We start from the raw sequence: 17,874 nt of genomic DNA on the forward strand, positions 1-17,874 counted from the left end.
TCCGTTTCTTACACACTCTCCCAAACTCATCCACCAAGCCTTGCAGCTCCCCTTCGTCTTCACTCAACAACACAGTATCATCTGCAAACAACAGCACAGGGAGTTTCCAAACACTATCCTCTCTCACCAGGGCCACTCCAACATCCACTACCCTACCTTGTACCTCTTTTATTACCCCATCCATGTACAAATTGAACAACCATGGAGACATGACACATCCCTGTTTCAAACCAACTTTCAAAGAGAAAAATTCACTTAGTTCACCATCCACACGCACTGCAGCCTTCGCACCATCGTACATACTCTTCACAGCATTCAACAACTTCCCATCTACTTCATATATTCTTAACACTTTCCACAATATGGTATTGATAGGCTAAATGTAAGTCATTTGTCAATGCTGTCACTGACATCCCAACTTTTCTTCCCCATTAGGATTGGGTGTACATTATGATGAAAATTCAAATTAACTTCTGAAAAAAATACGGATACAGTGTAAAACATTGGTGGAGATCTAAACTCCAGCATATTTAACTTCATCAAATGCCTTTCTGGCCTTCTTCAGTTCTTCATTCATGTTGAGGAGGTCATGGACACGTGCATACTTCCTCTTATCCTTCCTCACCAGGTACAGTACATCCTCTACCTGCACTCGCCCTGACCTGCCAACCTCCATGGCTCGCTGTGTCTGAAATCAAACATTCAAGTAAGTGTCTGGAATCAAACATTAAAATACAATCAGCAACCCAACTATTCCCAATAAAAAGCATCTAGAATCAAACATTAAAATATCACCAACATCCTAACTGTATTCCTAATAAATAATATGATGGGTTGTTGTCAAACCAGGCTAATCTGGACATGAAAACAGTGGACTGCAGGAAACTGGCCACTTTAACCAGGCATTCCCAGGTATTTTTTGTTGAGGTTGAAAAACTGTCAATGTTTAGATAGTACAGTATATGATGTAAGTATGCTGTGTTGTTGAGGGCTGTGTTACATTGAGGGCATATGGGATTGTTTGTGAGTTGTACTTTTTATCTGTACTGAAGCAAGGAAGAGTGGGTTGGATCTAGAAATAGGAAAGAGACTCTTGCTTAATAACAGTGGGAGAATTATCAACACTGCCCAAAGGTAAGGGATCACACCAATTCACTCCTCGTCCAAAGCTTGAAAATCATGACTCGCAGTGACAGGCACTTCACAAATACCTGTAAGACAGTCATTCTATTGATTACCATAAAAAAAAAAAAAAGAGAGAGAGAGAGAGAGAGAGAAGCAACCTTTGTCGTACATTGTGTTAATGTAGCTTCTCCCCTCCCCCCATGGCATGGATTTAAGTTTGCATGAGTGGTGAACAAAACACCTTGTAAGGTGGTCTTTACTAAGTAACACTTCGCTTTAATGAGCCTTCTCAAGTTATGTGACAATGTTCAGCAGAGCAAAACATTCTTACAGTACTCTGTCAAGACCTCCATCTACTGCGTATTTTTTTTTACCATTACCTGCATCGTTATATTCACAATGATGACAGGACTGACATGACTCCTAAGCTCTCCCATTTAGTTACCTTGTGCAGGTTTGAACATCAGACCTTAAGAGTAGCCTATGTGACAGGAACAGTATTCTGCTAACTAGGCCACCAATATCTGTAGGAAGAACATTGTTGTTGCAGTGGCCCCAGGGTCATCTGATGATAAATATGGTGGACTGTAGACTGAAGTTCTATTTTCCTACAGTCCACCATCCTCCTTTCATGGGATAAGGAGGCAGCTGAGGAGCCATTTTATAAATGGGTAATGGGGCCACCTGGTTACATTACTCCCACCACATGAAAGCATCCCTCTCCAGCAACTGCAAGATGAATTGTTAATCAACTTCCTACCATTTGTGTGATGAATTCAATAACCAGATCTTCTAGAAGGTCAACACTTTCAGTGTAAGGGTTTTGGTCATCCCCAAACCCATACATCATACATCTCAATTCCTTCGAGAACAGTCTCTTACGGCCTCCAGTCCCTGAAGTTATTGCCACTTCTGACTGGGGCTCTCCACTCTCCTCCTCTTCATACTGGAAGTAGTGAAATAGATCATATTAGTGACAATTTCATGTTTTTGTCAATTTATGGAAAGAAAAGAAAATAGACTGATAGACATTATATATATATATATATATATATATATATATATACACCCACACACACACACCCTTCTTACTCAAACTTGGCCTAATACTGCCATCTCTCCATCTTGACTGCTGAAAATTAGTCAATGATTACCATGGGTACATGAGGCACCCATCATCCACTCACTCAGTGTAGTGGTACCATATACTGTACTATTTCAGGGTAACTCTATACTGAACGACAAGCCAAAGGATTTCCTGTAAAGTGAGAAATGATTTAATACACTAGGTGGTAACCTTATAACGAAACAACACGTGTTCCTTACATGTCAACAAGTGGGTTGGCAGAGGGTTAGTGCCCCTCCCCAGAAAACAACTAACAAAAAACACAAACGAGAAGCCTTGGACCAGGACAGACAAACAGGTGATAACCAAGGACCAGACAAAGGACACTGTATGAACTGCAACATGGAATGTAAAGGTTGCGAATAATGAAGTGATGAAATTGTCCAGGTGCCTGAGAACACAAAAGTGGAAATACAGTATGTGGATTAACGGATACTAAATGGAGAGGTGAGAGTGACAGTATGGATGGGATATTTTCACAGGAGTAGGTGAGAATGACAAGGCAAAAGGGTGTGTGTGTGTGTATTGTTATGTGGAAGAGATGGAAGAATATAAGAGAGTATGGATCAGTTGGTTCAAAGATTGTGTGGGCAAGATTGAAAGTAAGATTACAAATGTGGGCAACTGTGTAAGTGCCAATACAAGATCATGCAAGCAGAGTGAAAAGAGTTCTGGGCAAATGTGGAAGTGTGCATGGAAAAGTCTGAGTGGAATGACAGAGTATTTTTGACTGGAGATATGAATGGAAAAGTAGGGAATGTGAAGGTGGATGGAGTAGTTGTTGGGTGGGGTGTGCCTGTAGTAGTGGATAAGAATGGCAGTGCCCTATTGAATATTTGTGCAGGGAGGGGGTTAGTGATAGCCAACACTCTCTTTAGGCCCAAAATGATTCACAGGTATATGTGGCAAGTGATAAGAAGGGTGGGTGGCAAACTGAATGAATGGAAAGCAATTATGACTGTGTGTGTGGATGACAGAATAAGGTACCGTGTAATGGATGCAAGAGACTACAGAGGTTGGGGGAGTGGACTTTCTGACCACCACCTGGTGGTGGTGAAAGTCAAGGTTAAAGTGTAATGGAGGAATAGAGGAAGGGAAGGACAGGAGGAAGTAGTCCATGCATGGAGGGTAGAAAAGTTGCAACAGGATGGAAAAAAGGCAGAATATGCAAGAGAAATGGAGCAGCAACTGGGTAAATACGATTTCGAGCACAAAAGGGAGGTGGAAGCTGTGTGCAAGATATTCACAGAAGAAATCTGTGAAGCATGTAAGGTGGTGTGAGGGGATGAAGAGAAGACTGAAAGAGGTGGAATGAAGAGATGAGACAAGCTGTGGCACAAAGAAGAAAGCATATAGTGTATGGATGGAAAGCAGAGGCATGGGGAAAGTTGAGAGACTGAAGAAAGAGTTATACGTAAAGAGGAAAAAAGAGGTGAAAAGATTGGTAAGAGAGAGTAAGAAGAGAGTGATGTGGAATTTGGAAGGAATTTGAATGTAAAGTGGAAGGAATGTAAGGAAATGTTCTGGAAGGAGGTAAAGGGTGTTAGCCAGGGTGATAAAGAAGTTATTAGAGACGTGAAAGATAAAAATGGTAGACTGATAGTGGAGAAGGGAGAAAAAGTGAGCAGATGGAGAGAACACTTTCAAGAACTGTTAAACACACAGAAGGAAGGTAATGTAAGTATAAGAAGCTAGGTAATGGCTGGGAGAAGGGGGACAGTGAGATGGGATGGAGAGATCAGTAGGATGGAAGTAGTGGCAGCAATGAAGAAAGTTAAATTTGGGAAAGTCCCAGGAATTGATGGAATGAGAGGTAAAATGCTGATGCATGGGGGAGAGATAGTAGTAGAATGGATATGCTATAGATGTGCAGATTGGCCTGGGAAGAAGGCAGAGTCCCAGAGGATAAGAAGTCTGGTATAATTAACAAAGGAAAAGGGGAAAAAGAAGTGTGTGGTAATCATAAGGGCATTTGTCTTCTTAGTGTAATGGGAAAAGTATATGGTAGGATACTTACTGAGAGACGGAAATAACAGAGAAATTAGTTGGAGAAGAACAGGGAGGTTTTAGGAAGGGATGAGGTTGTGTAGATGAGATATTCATCCTTAGGTCTTTAGTGGAAAAGTTTCTAGAGAAGGGAAAGTTGTATGCAGCCTTCATGGATTTGGAGAAGGCATATGACATAGTGGATATGCAAGGAATGTGGAAAATATTAAGAGTAAATGGGAAGTTGCTGAATGCTGTGAAGAGTATGCATGAGGGTGCCAAGGTTGCAGTGCATGTGGATAGTGAACTGTGGGAATTTTTCCATCTGAATGTTAGACTGAAACAGGGATGTGTCATGTCTCCATGGTTGTTCAGTTTGTATATGGATGGGGTTATAAAGGAGATACAAGGGAAGACAGTGGATGTTGCAGCAGCCTCAGTGATGAAGACAGGGTTTGGAAACTTTCTGTACTGCTATTTGCAGATGATACTGTATTGTTAACCATTTCATGAAGATCACCTACAGAATAATGAAATGAGAAAAGATACGCAAGCTGGTTTCACAGAAGGTGAGAAAATAGAAAATAATGTATTTATATTGAGTTACTGTACTGAAAACACATTTAGAATGAAAATGCCACTAATTGTAATTGCTACAGATTATGCAAGAGCATTTGATAGTAAAAGAGAGAAAATGACAGAAATTCTAATGGAATATAAAGTGAATCCACATATAACAGAACAGCGAAGATGTACAGTATGAAGGAGATAAAACCAAGATAAGATTGGGAGAAGGTAGGGAGGTAATAATTCCAGTAGAGAGTGGAATACGCCAGGGGTGCACAGGCTCAACAACTACAGTATCTTCAAACTAGTAACATACAAAATAATGGAAAGATTGGAAAAATTGGGCAAAGGTTACCAGGATGAAAGGTTCAAGATAACCTCATTATTTTACGCAGATGATGGATTATTGCCATCAAACATCACAGAGGATGCAGAAAAAGTAATACACGAGGTCACAGAGGTTAGTGAAGAGTGTGGGTTAACAATGAATATGCAGAGGAGCCAAATACTGATATTTAATATGAAAAATAAACCTGATGAGATTATGGGAATAACGGTGAGTCAAAACATAAAGTATCTTGGAATAACAATAAATGATAGTAAAAACTATTTTAAGGTGCATAAGGAAGAGATGATAATGAAGGCAAGAAGGCTGGCAAAGATGGCCTATTCAGTTATAGCCCGAAGTTGTTCAAAAATGTTAACAGGAAAAACATATTGGAAAAACATAGCTCTGCCATCAGTATTATATGGAATGAATTTGATTTGGTTAACAAAGCAAGAAATAGATAAATTACAAAGTATAGAGTATAGTGTTTACAACCAAATTTTGGGGGATCAGGGATATGTACAGGGAGTGGCATTGAGAGGTGAAATGGGAGCAACAAGAATGAGGGCTAGAATAATGGAAGGACAGTGGAAAGACTTAAGCCAAATAGTAAGTGGTGAAAATAATGATTTGATGAAGAGTATAATTGATGAAATGAGAGAACAGGGGGAAGATATGGTTGAATGGACTTATCAGTGATCTGATAGGGGCAGGAATAGACAGTGGGGTAAATTTTTAGAAGTAACCAACGTTTTCTTTTATTATTATTTTTATTGTTTCCAATGCAAAATACTGTGCTTTAATTAGTTTTGACCCTCATTTTGGGGGGAAAATCCCCTTTTTGGAATTTTGAGTAAGATTTCCAAAAGTGGGTTTATCCCCTAAAATCAAGATCAAGATTAATTAAAAACACACTATTTTGCATTAAACTAACCCAAACTAACCTAACCTAACCCAACCTAGGCCTAGTCTAGGGCCTGACATAGACTGAATGCACACGCCTGCACCAGCCAATATGGCGCGATATTCATCCGCTACTGAGCAACAGCCTAACCTAAGCCACTATATGACTACCCTTACAAAATTCGCTCCCCCAACTCATACTAGGCTTAAAAGATAAGTCTTAGTTAGAATAGTTCAGGGACGTGACATAATGAAAATTGGTAACGTTGGCTACTTCTAAAGTTATACCGACGGTGGAATATTAAGTAAGCAACGTTGGATCTGGTTAGTACTTGGATGGGTGACCGCCTGGGAACACCAGATGCTGTTGGCATCCCAACGTGTCAAGTGGGGTTGGTGGAGGTTTAGTGCCCCTCCCTGTAAAACAATTAACTCTAAGCCCTTGGCCACCACGTCTGGGATACATGGCATCTGGCAATGAATGAATGAAAAAAACTTGTAAATAAATAAAAAAGAGAATGAGAATGGGACACAGAAATGTGGAAGCAGGAAATGAGTGAAAGAGCAAGTTTGAAAATATATCGAGAGTGGAGAAGAGATTGGGGGAACAAGAAAGGGTATATGGTACTAGAATAGCTTCAGTAATACTGTTTAAGTGTAGGACAAACAATCTGGGTTTGGTGGACAGGAATAGGTTTTAAAATGAAGAGACAAGTTGTTATATGTGTGGAGAAGAAAGAGAAGACCTGAAGTACTTCATCATGTGGTGTCCAGCGTATGCAACAGAAAGACAGAAATGCCCAAGACTTCAACAGCCTTATGAAGAACAGGAACAAGTTATGAGAAAATTTTTGTTCGACAGTGACAGCATAGAAGAGACAAAGAGAACTCTACACAGTTTTTGGAAAATAAGGGAAAGAAGGGCTCAACAACATAACTGAGAGAAAAGAAAAGAAATGCAGACCGTACAGGGAAATAAAACAGAAGGAAGAAAAACCAGGAATAATAATATGAATATGTTGCAGACGCAACACTCCTTCATTTCAACTGAACTGAACTGATGACGGGTCTCCTAGGTCCAAGAGTTCTAGTTTGCAGAATGTATTTCAGTACTGTGAATTGCAAATAACCATACCTGATCAAAACTATCATCTGCAGTCGCCATATCTAGTTTCCTCGATTCCTAAACAAGACAAGAGAGAAGTACCACGTCCTGTGTGCTCTACATCATTTGAGTGCATTTGAGTGGATTTTGTTAAGCTTCAAGCACGATCTTTTTCGGCGGGCTCTGCTCTTAATAGGCAGTTTGGTAAACCAATACCAATAAACTGAGTGAAATCGTCTGGTAATAGCCATATTTGCTATATCCATATTTTTTGTGTTTATTCATCACATTAAAATAAAATTCAACTAAGCATGTAAGAGCCATCCGGATACTTTGGCGTCGGCTATGCGAACGACGGGAGGAGCTTTTGTAAACAAAAAGGACTGCAAGGACCAAAATGTAAGTATAAGCTTGATATATTTAGGTAATCCTTTCACTTACCTCAAAATTATATAGGTCCTATAATTTATCAATCACCCTATGAATTTTTCTTGTTATGTCTATCCTCGAAGCAAGTGTGGAGCACTGAGATACTAGTTACAAACTTTTGTATGTAACAGTTGAGAATAGTGTTAAATTGATAGCTATTTAATTTTTTGTGGTAAAAGGTGAAGTGTTTTCTCTTGGTAAAAGCATTGGCTGACCGCCTTGTGCAGCATGTGTTTTACGAATTACAGAGTTTTAAATGATAATCAGTTCAAGATCATAAGCTACCGGCAAAGGCATACCCAGTATCTTACAGATTGATGAAACTATTTTGTTGTGCGTACCGTATTAGAAAAGATATACTGTATGTTGCCAGAATTTAAGTTGTAGGAGTAATATAGCATTATGCCAAGGTTTCCGTCTGTAGGCTATGGAATGATTAAATCCTGTTCTCATTCCATGATTTAGATTAACCATGTATTTTGCAATTCCCTGTGGTAAATCAAACTTAATTGACACACTATTTGGGTTTAAGCTTCAGCCTTTGTCTTTTACACTAGTGATCACAGAGCATCACAGAATTAGGTAAAGGTACACTTGCAGCAGAACTTTTTAGTTCAGTTCATATTCCTCCAGTTTGTTGTCTGTATTTTTCTGACTATTTAGAGAGTAGTGAATTGCCATTTCTTGTTGAAAAGTATGATCACGTTCCTTAAGCTGTACTAATGATTGTTTGTGTCCAACGTAATTGAAGAAACTCAGCGTATTCAAAGGTGGATTTTGTTTCCTAATTACCTAACTGGAGGTTAGGTTAGGTTTGGTTAGGTTAGTTCAGCTCAGGTTAGGGTAGGTTAGGTTAAATTAAATTATAGTTAAGCTGGGTTAGGATAGGTTTAATTAAATACTTTCATCCCTCCTTTGCAATGGTGGATGTGTAGCACCTGTCTAGCAACAAATTTTCATCTCTTTTCTGTCCAACTCTCTATTGCAAGAGTTACCATTACTCGCAGTCCTTCATGTACTGGTATGCAACAGGTCAACTCTGGAACTGTCTCTTTCTGTCTGTATTTCATACTGCCTATGATCTCCAGTCTTTCAAACGCAGGGTGTCCAGGCATCTCAAAATGGGAAGTTCTTGAATTTGGCTTTTTTTTTTTCTGATGAATCTAACAAGCTGTCACAGCAAAACAGCTAAAAATAATGGGGAAATGGATTTAGCAAGAATCGTTTATTTGCCACCCCAGAAATTATCAGAAAAATATAACAGACTATGAGGAAGAAGAACTGATTTGGTAACGCGTCTCTACTGCTTTAGGGCGCATCCGCACGTGTACACAAACATATGTTGGCAACACAACTGGCAACATGTTCGAGAACGTGTTTGCAGCAGTATTTGGACAGATGTATGCAAACATGTTTCAGTGCAGCTTCGAACACTGGCAGCAGAGGTGATGGGATAAGTGTGTCCGTACCAGGCAGCTGAGACTTCATCATGATGTTACCAACATGATCTGGATGCTGCTTTTCCCAACATGTTTTCAGCATGTTCGTTACTGTGGTGCTTGCATGTTGCCAATACTTGTTTGAGCACACGTGTGGATCCACCCTAAAGTAATAAGTACCTGTAAGTTTACCCAGAATTGTAAATGGCTGGAAATGGCACCCCAGTAATGAAAAGCAGGTGCCAGACGTCTCATTTCCTCCAAGGTGTTTACTTTCTAATGTCATACTTGTCATTGGTATTGGTGAAATCTACAGTAGGTGTTTGTTGTTTTCATATCTCTTTGTGATGTCTTATCTGTCAGTGGTCTTGCTTTACTGATGTTGGAGAATAAACCAATTTGTAGGGGTTACACTGCTCCCATGCACAGTTTTGTTATGTCCAAGACATCATCTTGGAAAAATGTAGCTACCAGTAATAGTTATAACTTTATGTTTAAGAGATTAAAGATGATGTACTTTTTCACTGTTAGAAATATTAGAAATATAGGGACAGTGTTAATTGCTATGGCCACAAACCCCCCCAAAATTGCCAATGCTTACCTGATAATTCAGTTGAAGTCGGTCACCTCTTTCTGACTCACACAGTTGCCTACATTCTAAAATCCCTTCCATGATAATTATTAGTGAACAGTACATAATTTCTGCAATAATGTAATTATTAGTTATTATACCAGTTTTCTAGACATGATTTACTTAGAAAAATATTGCAGAACAGTTACTAAAATACAGAAAACTACAGTGATGCAATAGTATTCATCACATAATATTACAAGCCTCGCCGCGTGTTTAGCCTAGTTTTAAATACCTATCATGTAGTTTTCAAACAGATTAATGCTTTATCTGGCAGATGCTGAAGTGAATGTACCGAATGTTCTGTCATGTAGTTTTCAAACAGATTAATGCTTTATCTGGTAAATGCTGAAGTGAATGTACCGAATGTTACTTATAAAAAAGTTTAATTTTAAAACTGGAAACATGGGAAGACAAAACCTCCAGCAGAAATCGTGGGCACTATATAAGCCTAACACGTGGCACGTGAGATCGGTGCAAACGCTCTTAAATCGATCTGTACTAATATTTGCATTCAAATGGCGTTAAATTACTTTTGTATATAGATATATGAATGTAATTTTTTCACATATTGAAATAGTAAGGAAAGAGTATGAGGCAGAGTGATTAACTGGTGTTTAACGAAGAAAAATATTTGTCCTGGAAATGAGACGGTATGCTACTACAATATTTCCATACCAGACACAATACCTGGTACCTTTCAAGGGACAAATGCATCATTGCATATGGTCTTCACCTGAGGTCTGCTAACATCTTGGAATCATATTACTTTATATTAGTTTCATATATACTGTAGATATATGGATATGAAAATTTCTTTTCATTCAGGTAAATAAAAGCATGAACATTGATGGATTGAGCTAAGAACAAGGTTGGTCCTGGAAATGAGGTGGTATGCTAACTTATGTTGGTGATATCCTTTTACTTATCATAATTGAGCGTCGTTTCCTTATTGAAGTGAGTAAATATGTTAATAGCATTTTACTTGTCACTGAATCACAGATAATAAAGTAGTTTAGTTGATCGGCTTTGAATGTATTAAGTTATCAGGTGAGAATTGGCAATTTCTGGGAGTTTGTGGTCAAGGCAGTTACTTGAGATCAGTGTTAGCTCAAATAATTATCCAACTTCAGTACTGGTATACTTTTTTTTTTTTTTTTTTTTTTACCTGGGCCCAGATTTTCATCTTTTTTCGGCTTATTTCATGTAGGTAAGTGGAAGAAAAAGACAATGCTAAGGCCTTGCAGCCTTTCCACAGCACTGCATTGTGACTGGCACCATATACTAATCTCTTGTTATACAGTGATCCCTTGGTTATTGTGCATAATTGGCATGGTACTGAGCCAAGTGCATGCTGATGATATTGCACATTAATGAAAGCACAGAACCTATGGAATTTATCCTAGTTGGGGCTGGGCATCCCACTCCTCAACCCAAATTTTCTGTTTTTACATTTTACTCCCACTGAATGCATAATTGTGTACTGTTATGGTATCAGACACACACACATTGGTTTGGTCAGGTTAATAGAAAGTGATAAAAAGGGCAAAATAAGGAAGAAACACATACCATTGAGAGACCTCAGATGGGCTTGAGGTAATGGGTTCTGAGACTAGGGGGGTAAGAGATAGTGGTCTCCACCATCTGGGATTAACATCATTAACTCCTCAAGTAGAGCTTCATCTTTGGATCTCTCTAATCCATCAGAAACTACAGATACTGGACCACTGTTGTCAGCAGAAATCACATTAGGTGCATGATGACAGTTCCCCCCTCCCCCCCATTGAAAAACATGCAGTGACAGCAGGAGTCCAGATTTTCATCTTGCAGTGATAATGACATTCACTGTAACCAAGGGATCACTGTAATTCAGAAATTAAAGACAGAGAGTAGCAGTTTTAGGCCAGGTTAGAAAAAAATAGTATAATCATTCTGCTGCATTGTACTGTTTAGCCACTGAGCTTGCTTCTGTTTCCAGGGTTCTTAGTCGGAGTCGCAGCCACTCTGCCTCTTCAAGTGGCTCAGAGAAAGAGAGGAAATCCAGAGATAAGGAAAAGAAGCAGCGCAAGAAATCATCCAGTAGTGATAGCAGTTCTAGCAGGAGGTGAGTTATATATGTACGGTATGTATTTTTTGTCCTCACTTGGTAGAGCTGGGCCATTCCCACACTTTGAAGACAGAGTTGAAGTCGCATGAAATTGGACCAGCTAAGAATGGTTCTTAGTGGTTACAGTACTAGTCAAATAATTGAAATCATCCCTCGAGTTTTACTACATGTAGCATTCAACTGAGCTGAAAGGGACAAGGGATCATCTTCATGGGTGGGATTTTCGAACATACTTACGATTGATTCCCTGTCATAACAGGTCTGTTTTTGCAAGAGGAACAAGAAACTTAAAATCTTCCCCTGTCTCTTGTCCATTCCTCATTACCAAATCTTCTTAGCTAGGAGAGGAAAGTATTCATGAACTGATTTAAAATGAGAGGGGAGCGGAGACCCTCACTCATATTGTGTTCATTGCGCAAAAACTTATCTAAGTTCTGAGAGGGAATCTGTGTTCAGTATGTCAGAGAATCCCACCCCAGGTTAGGTGATGTGGAAGAATTAGGCACACCTGAGGAAATGTTTATTGGAAAGATGTGACACCCTTCACGACCCAACTCAAGTATGAATAAAGAGAGACCGAATGTGCTTGCAGTATGTGTAAAGGATGAAGACATTTACAGTAGATTGTCACAATAACAACATAACTGGGGGGAAGCCAGGCTTGATAAAGCCTGAAGTTTGAAAAAATGTAGGGGTCCCCCCCCCCCGCCAGTGGGAATTCAAGCACATGTTTAAAAATGAGTATAATATCATAGTCTAGTACTAAAAATAAAAATTATACCCATTGTACACTAATGTGGTCCTTAACTTTACCCTTTGCAGCTTATTTCATATCATTGTCATATCACTTCTTCATGACTAGTACAGGATTACTGTACTGTAATCTATTATAACAACTCAGCATTCATGATGATGAGAGGGCAGTTCTAGGCCAGGTTGGAGTTAAAGGGTATGAAACTCGTTTATTGTACGCTATACCTGTATAGACTGCTGTACACTGCTTACACTTCCACTCATCTTGTAGGCTGTACACTGAGTGAACTGTCACTCATCATTGCTGTCAATAAAGTTGATTTTGTGGTGGCTGTGGTGTCATGTCAGGTATAGAGAATCCTGAAGTGCTTGAAGATATTCTTCACAATCATAATGGGAAAAAACTTAGCAAAGTTGAGAGATGTGAAACACGAATGCTGTTTTCTGAACTCAGTGAAAGGTGCGGGAAGACCGAGGCCAATTACGTGTGATGCACTATGTCTACAAACTGTGGTTCCATCCAAGTCTACCAGCAGTAGCCCACAAATAACCAAACTCATCACCTGTTCCCACCAGCAAGTCTGCAACCTAACCCAAGTGGGTGGGAGAAACAATCATCAACTTTGGCAGCTGTGTTGCGAGTCACTCTGCACATGAAGAGTGGTTCGTTTGAACTGCATAATGTGTCCCATTTATTGACCTGTGTTTGGTATAACCAAAAAACAGTTTGGTGGGCTGAGGCATTCAGAAGGGCCATGTGATGCACCCCATTTATCAACCATGGCTCAGTATAGCTGATGAAAATTTGGTGGCTCCTGAGGGGTTTGATACAATACTGTATTTGTGAGAGCAAATATATCATTGTTCAGTATAGTGACGGTCTACTGAATATGTTTAGGCTCGTAATGACCCAGCAATTTTTCCAATGTGTTCAGTGACATTTTCTTATCAAATTAGGGGGCTGAAAGAGACCTGGGCCCGTACTTATAAAACACTAAGACTGCATCATAAGACAAAGTCTGTCCTACATGCACAGGAGCGAGTCATAACTCCTTATGTTCGACCTAACCTGAGTCATAGCTAAAGACACCTCCCGAGTTGGTATAGTGCTTAGGACGCGGCTGATGACTCGATCATAATGGTAAACATGGCCGCCGCACCACAACAACAGTAAATTCGCCACCGTCAACCAAGACGTTCTCGTGACAGGAATGATGTGCTTAACCCCTTAACCGCGGGGCGTCACTTTCGTGACGCTTGGGAGCAAGGGATCATACCGCGGGGCGTCGCTTTTGTGATTCTGTGTTATTTTGAATTCACCCGGGCTTCCAAGTGGGGGCTTGTATCATCTATCAGTACTGACAATGTCCAACACTAGTCAGCACTCCTAATCTCATCTGTACTCCCATCCATTGTTGACAATTTAGCCATTTCTCCCCGTTCTTGACTCCCCTCCCTACCCCCCCTCCATTACCCTATCCTCTCGCCTGCCCGGCCATGGTACGCTAAGTAAATCTTCCCTGGAATTTTTCACTGATTTCATCCATTGAAATAATCCCTATGTCGTATTCTTATACCAAATAATATATACAAGAAAGAAATCAGGTAAGTGAGAGTGCCATACACCTGGAATTGGCTAATTATCACCTGACAACACCTCACGTGCACTCGTTCGCTAATTTTCGCTGTTTTTTTCCCCTTGAAATATGCCGTATAATCTATTTTCGTAATAAATATACATGTTAGGAGGGAAGGGAGAAGCCTAAGTGATATTTACATTCACCTGGAACTACCTAATTTATAATGTATTGTCTAGATTTCCTACCAATCATATCAGTGCTACACAAAGCTGTTTCAAGATTTAACATTGGTAGCTCTGATTATATATCTCCTAAGTAGGCCTCTAATCTATTTTCGTAATAAATATACATGTAAGGAGGAAGGAGAAGCCTAAGTGATATTTACATTCACCTGGAACTACCAAATTTATAATGTATTGTCTAGATTTCCTGCCAATCATATCAGTGCTAGACTTAGCTGTTTCAAGAAGTAATATTGGTAACTCTGAATAACCCCTAAACAGGCGTCCAGGCTGGCTGGCCCTGCGTTATCAGTGTACTCTCATCTTCCGAAGTGAGAGGACGTATGTTTCATCTTGCTGACTTCAAGGCCATTTTTCACCCCCATGCAAATGGCTCTGTGACCTTTACCCCCTACTAAACCTCGTGTGGAAAGAGGTAAAGGGCTGACAATTGATAAAAGAGTGACTACGATCTTTCTATTGAGTAAAACAGTGCAAGTGGAATTGTAAATAATGTGTAAATAATGTGTAAACAGCAAGTGAAAGTAATGAATGTAAATATTCCTGAACAATGGAAAATAGTTTTATAAGTTATTTCAAGTGACAGTGCACAACACAGTGTAAATAAAATAGAAATGTAAATAACGTAAATAAAATAGAGAACGTAAATAGAAATGTAAATGAGTAGTATTATAAGAATACGAGTATATACCCTAGGAGTAATGAAAGTGAAAGTTTCACTCTAGCATGTCTGAATGCTATGAGTTATGAGAGTGAAGATGAAAGTGACATTCACTCTCAATGCCAGTATACAGGACGAGAAAGTGAATGCTACGTATTTTACTGAAAGAAATTGAATCCCTACAGTGACAATAAACTAATACTACTGAAGGAAACTTATGGATAAAGACTGTAGATATATATAAGTGTTATATAGTAATAGAAATATAAAGTGTGAGGGGTTTTATGAATAATAAATGACAGACTACCAAGAGCGAACTAGTGCCAGTGCGACGATCAGACGCGCTCGTAATTTCCATTGCTTTCACAGTGTTTTTTTTTTTTTAGTATGGATCCCAAACTACTTGAAAATTGTAGAATAGTGTTTATAGTGTTTGTATCTGGCTGTGGTAATCATATTACGGGTTGTCGGGAAGTGTAAAGTGGAGACTTCGTTACCCTACTTCAGAGGTCTCCACAAGTCCTACGGTAACCGACGAAGGCTCAACAATCATTCCAGGAGAAAGCTGAAGGTATGTGCCATAAGCATATGTAATTTTATTATTCTAGGACTAATAACCGATTTTTGGCAAATATTTTTTGAGAGTCTGTCGGAGCCCAAATAACCCCGCGGCACACGCAAGTCATTGGTAAACAAGCCCGCGGTGTAGGGGTTAAAGAGTTAAGTGATGCAGGACTGGTAAAGAGATACCACTTGGACCGTGCAGGCATAATATTCGTGACAGATTTGGTGCAGAGGACCCTAACAAGACCAACGGCAAGAACAAGGCTCTCACGCCAGAAATGAAAGTTATTTTAATGTTGCATTACCTTGCAACTGGAAAAATGCAATTCTGTAGTGGTGACGACCACTTGTGCGTTTCTCTATCTTACTGTTGGAGTTCTCCATGCTGCTGGTGGCAGTAGTGGTGTTTGTTTACAGGATGGTGCGGTGAGGCAACATGTCCTCGTCCACAGTGAAACAAAGCAGTAAATAAATAATTCCTAAAACTTGACATTAATCAGCTGACTTTTCACTGAAAACATGTGAGAAAAATATTGTGTTTATTTTAGACTTTTTGTTACGTCTTTTCTCTGCTGTTTTTATGTATTTTTCTTCAATTTTCAAAACTCGCAAGTGCAACATATAGCAGATGCTATCTCAGATGCTTATGATTTCGACCTAACAAAGTCTCGACTTTGTTATGATGAACTGCTCCTTAAGTCTCACATTTCTGACTTTCACCTAACTATGATGCAGGTTTTATAAGTATGGCCACTGGGACGAGATCATCAAGTGTGACCTCAGGAATAGGGGACTGAATCGGGAGGCTGCCTGAGATTGGGCAGAGTGGAGTTACCATTAGGTGACCAAGGCCAATGCATCCAAGCATGTTGGAGCCTTTATACACAATATGATACAAAATTAGGGGGCCCCTCTTGCTGGCATTTTCGTCAGAAATAGTGTCCCAGTTTGAGTGGCTTTCAAGGTTAGGTTTTGTGGTGGTCTGAATGATTGATGTCATGGAGAGTCTCAGAGTTGGCAACCTCCCCCCCCCCCCAAGTTAGTTACCTGGTTTTTCTGATGGTTTATTGCATTTCAGTTGATTATTTATGTTCATTTGTGTTGGGAATTCCTTGTTTTGCCATGGAGGGGGCAGAGGGAAGGGAAGGGAATGCCAGAATAGAGAATTTCTGATAAAATCTACCATAAAAAATATTTGAAATGCATGAAAACCCATCAGAAAAACTTGAAATCACAGCAAAAATAAAGGAGTTAGATAACGTAAAAATTTTTTGGGATGAGTGAGGTGTTGTTATGCTGTGGCTAGTGTATTCGCCTTTGGTATGATGCAAAGGAACAATGAAGTCTCTGACAGATTGTGAGAATAAATTTATCATGCTACTTTTTGTTTTTCCGGCTTGCTATGGGTGTCAGGTATAGTTAGCCCCAAAACTGAGTTGGACTAAAAGAAATCAGGTTGATAATATTTCTTCTTTGTCCTTTTAATTTGCAGTTCAATGGTGTTTATGGGAATGAGTTTCTGGCAAAGTTTTACCTGTACATTTCGTCAGTGGTTGATATATTCCCCTCCTCTCTCCCATCATTTTTGTGTTTATGTGAGAGAATAACTAACACTGTTTTTCCTGTACAGTTCATCAAGGAGTTCATCTGGGTCATCAGGCAGCTCAGACAGTTCCTCAAGCAGCAGTTCATCCTCACGCTCATCATCGTCCTCATCTTCGTCTTCATCCTCACGCTCCAGGTCCCGAGACAAGGAGAATAAACCAAAGTAAGGTCTATTGGGTTTAAATCCAATGAGTGATTTTTTTTTTTTTTTTTTTTTTTTTTTTTTTTTTAAATAAATAAATGAAATTGCACTTAGGGAAAGCAACTGGTCACTCTTGGCTTGTATATCAGGGGCTGTATTTATAAGCCATCTTAAACTTAAAATGTTATTGGCAAAATTTTTATTCTTAAGCTACCAAATATATTTTAGCCAAACAAAGATGGACATAAAAGTTAAAAATGAATGCAATTGCACAACTTGATTATAATAATTTGCTTCAGTGGAGATGTGTTTATTGTAAAAATTGGTTTGAGTCCTTTATAAATATAACCCCTGGCCTGAGGAGCCAGGGGAAATAAAGGTGTAATGCCATTGAAAAACATTGTGTGTGCTTTTGCTGTAATTATTTTCTTATGCTATATCACTTTGAGTAGCACAGAAAAATAAACTAACACCCGTATGCAATATATAGTAAGTCTGTTACAAGTCACAGTAAGGTGCAGAAAATTTGCCTGTTTATTATATTTAAATATTGAAAGCTGATCTGTCAACTTGATCAGTAC

The 17,874-nt window shown here is 39.3% G+C and overlaps 2 protein-coding genes across 4 annotated transcripts in view; one reads left to right on the forward strand and one right to left on the reverse strand.

Moving 5' to 3' along the window:
• Positions 1-365: 365 nt before the first annotated feature.
• On the reverse strand, positions 366-7,252 carry Taf13 (TATA-box binding protein associated factor 13). Its single transcript, XM_080276064.1, has 3 exons — positions 7,171-7,252; positions 1,886-2,071; positions 366-688 (listed from the first exon to the last, which is right to left on the reverse strand). The coding sequence occupies exons 1-3, from the start codon at positions 7,198-7,200 to the stop codon at positions 515-517; spliced, it is 390 nt and encodes a 129-aa protein (XP_080132190.1). The 5' UTR covers positions 7,201-7,252; the 3' UTR covers positions 366-514.
• Positions 7,253-7,495: 243 nt separating this feature from the next.
• LOC145404496 (uncharacterized) overlaps positions 7,496-17,874 on the forward strand; it is a 38,289-nt gene continuing 27,910 nt past the window's right edge. For all 3 annotated transcript variants that reach the window (XM_080276059.1, XM_080276060.1, XM_080276062.1), the window contains exons 1-3: positions 7,496-7,539; positions 11,618-11,743; positions 17,177-17,314. In XM_080276059.1, the coding sequence (XP_080132185.1) occupies positions 7,538-7,539; positions 11,618-11,743; positions 17,177-17,314 (266 nt within the window). In that variant the 5' untranslated portion in view covers positions 7,496-7,537. The remainder of the gene's footprint in view (positions 7,540-11,617; positions 11,744-17,176; positions 17,315-17,874) is intronic.

Source organism: Coenobita brevimanus, chromosome 63, assembly GCF_032717465.1.
Source record: "Coenobita brevimanus isolate Jiangsu-jjx chromosome 63, ASM3271746v2, whole genome shotgun sequence".
NCBI classification, from domain to species: Eukaryota; Metazoa; Arthropoda; class Malacostraca; order Decapoda; family Coenobitidae; genus Coenobita; species Coenobita brevimanus.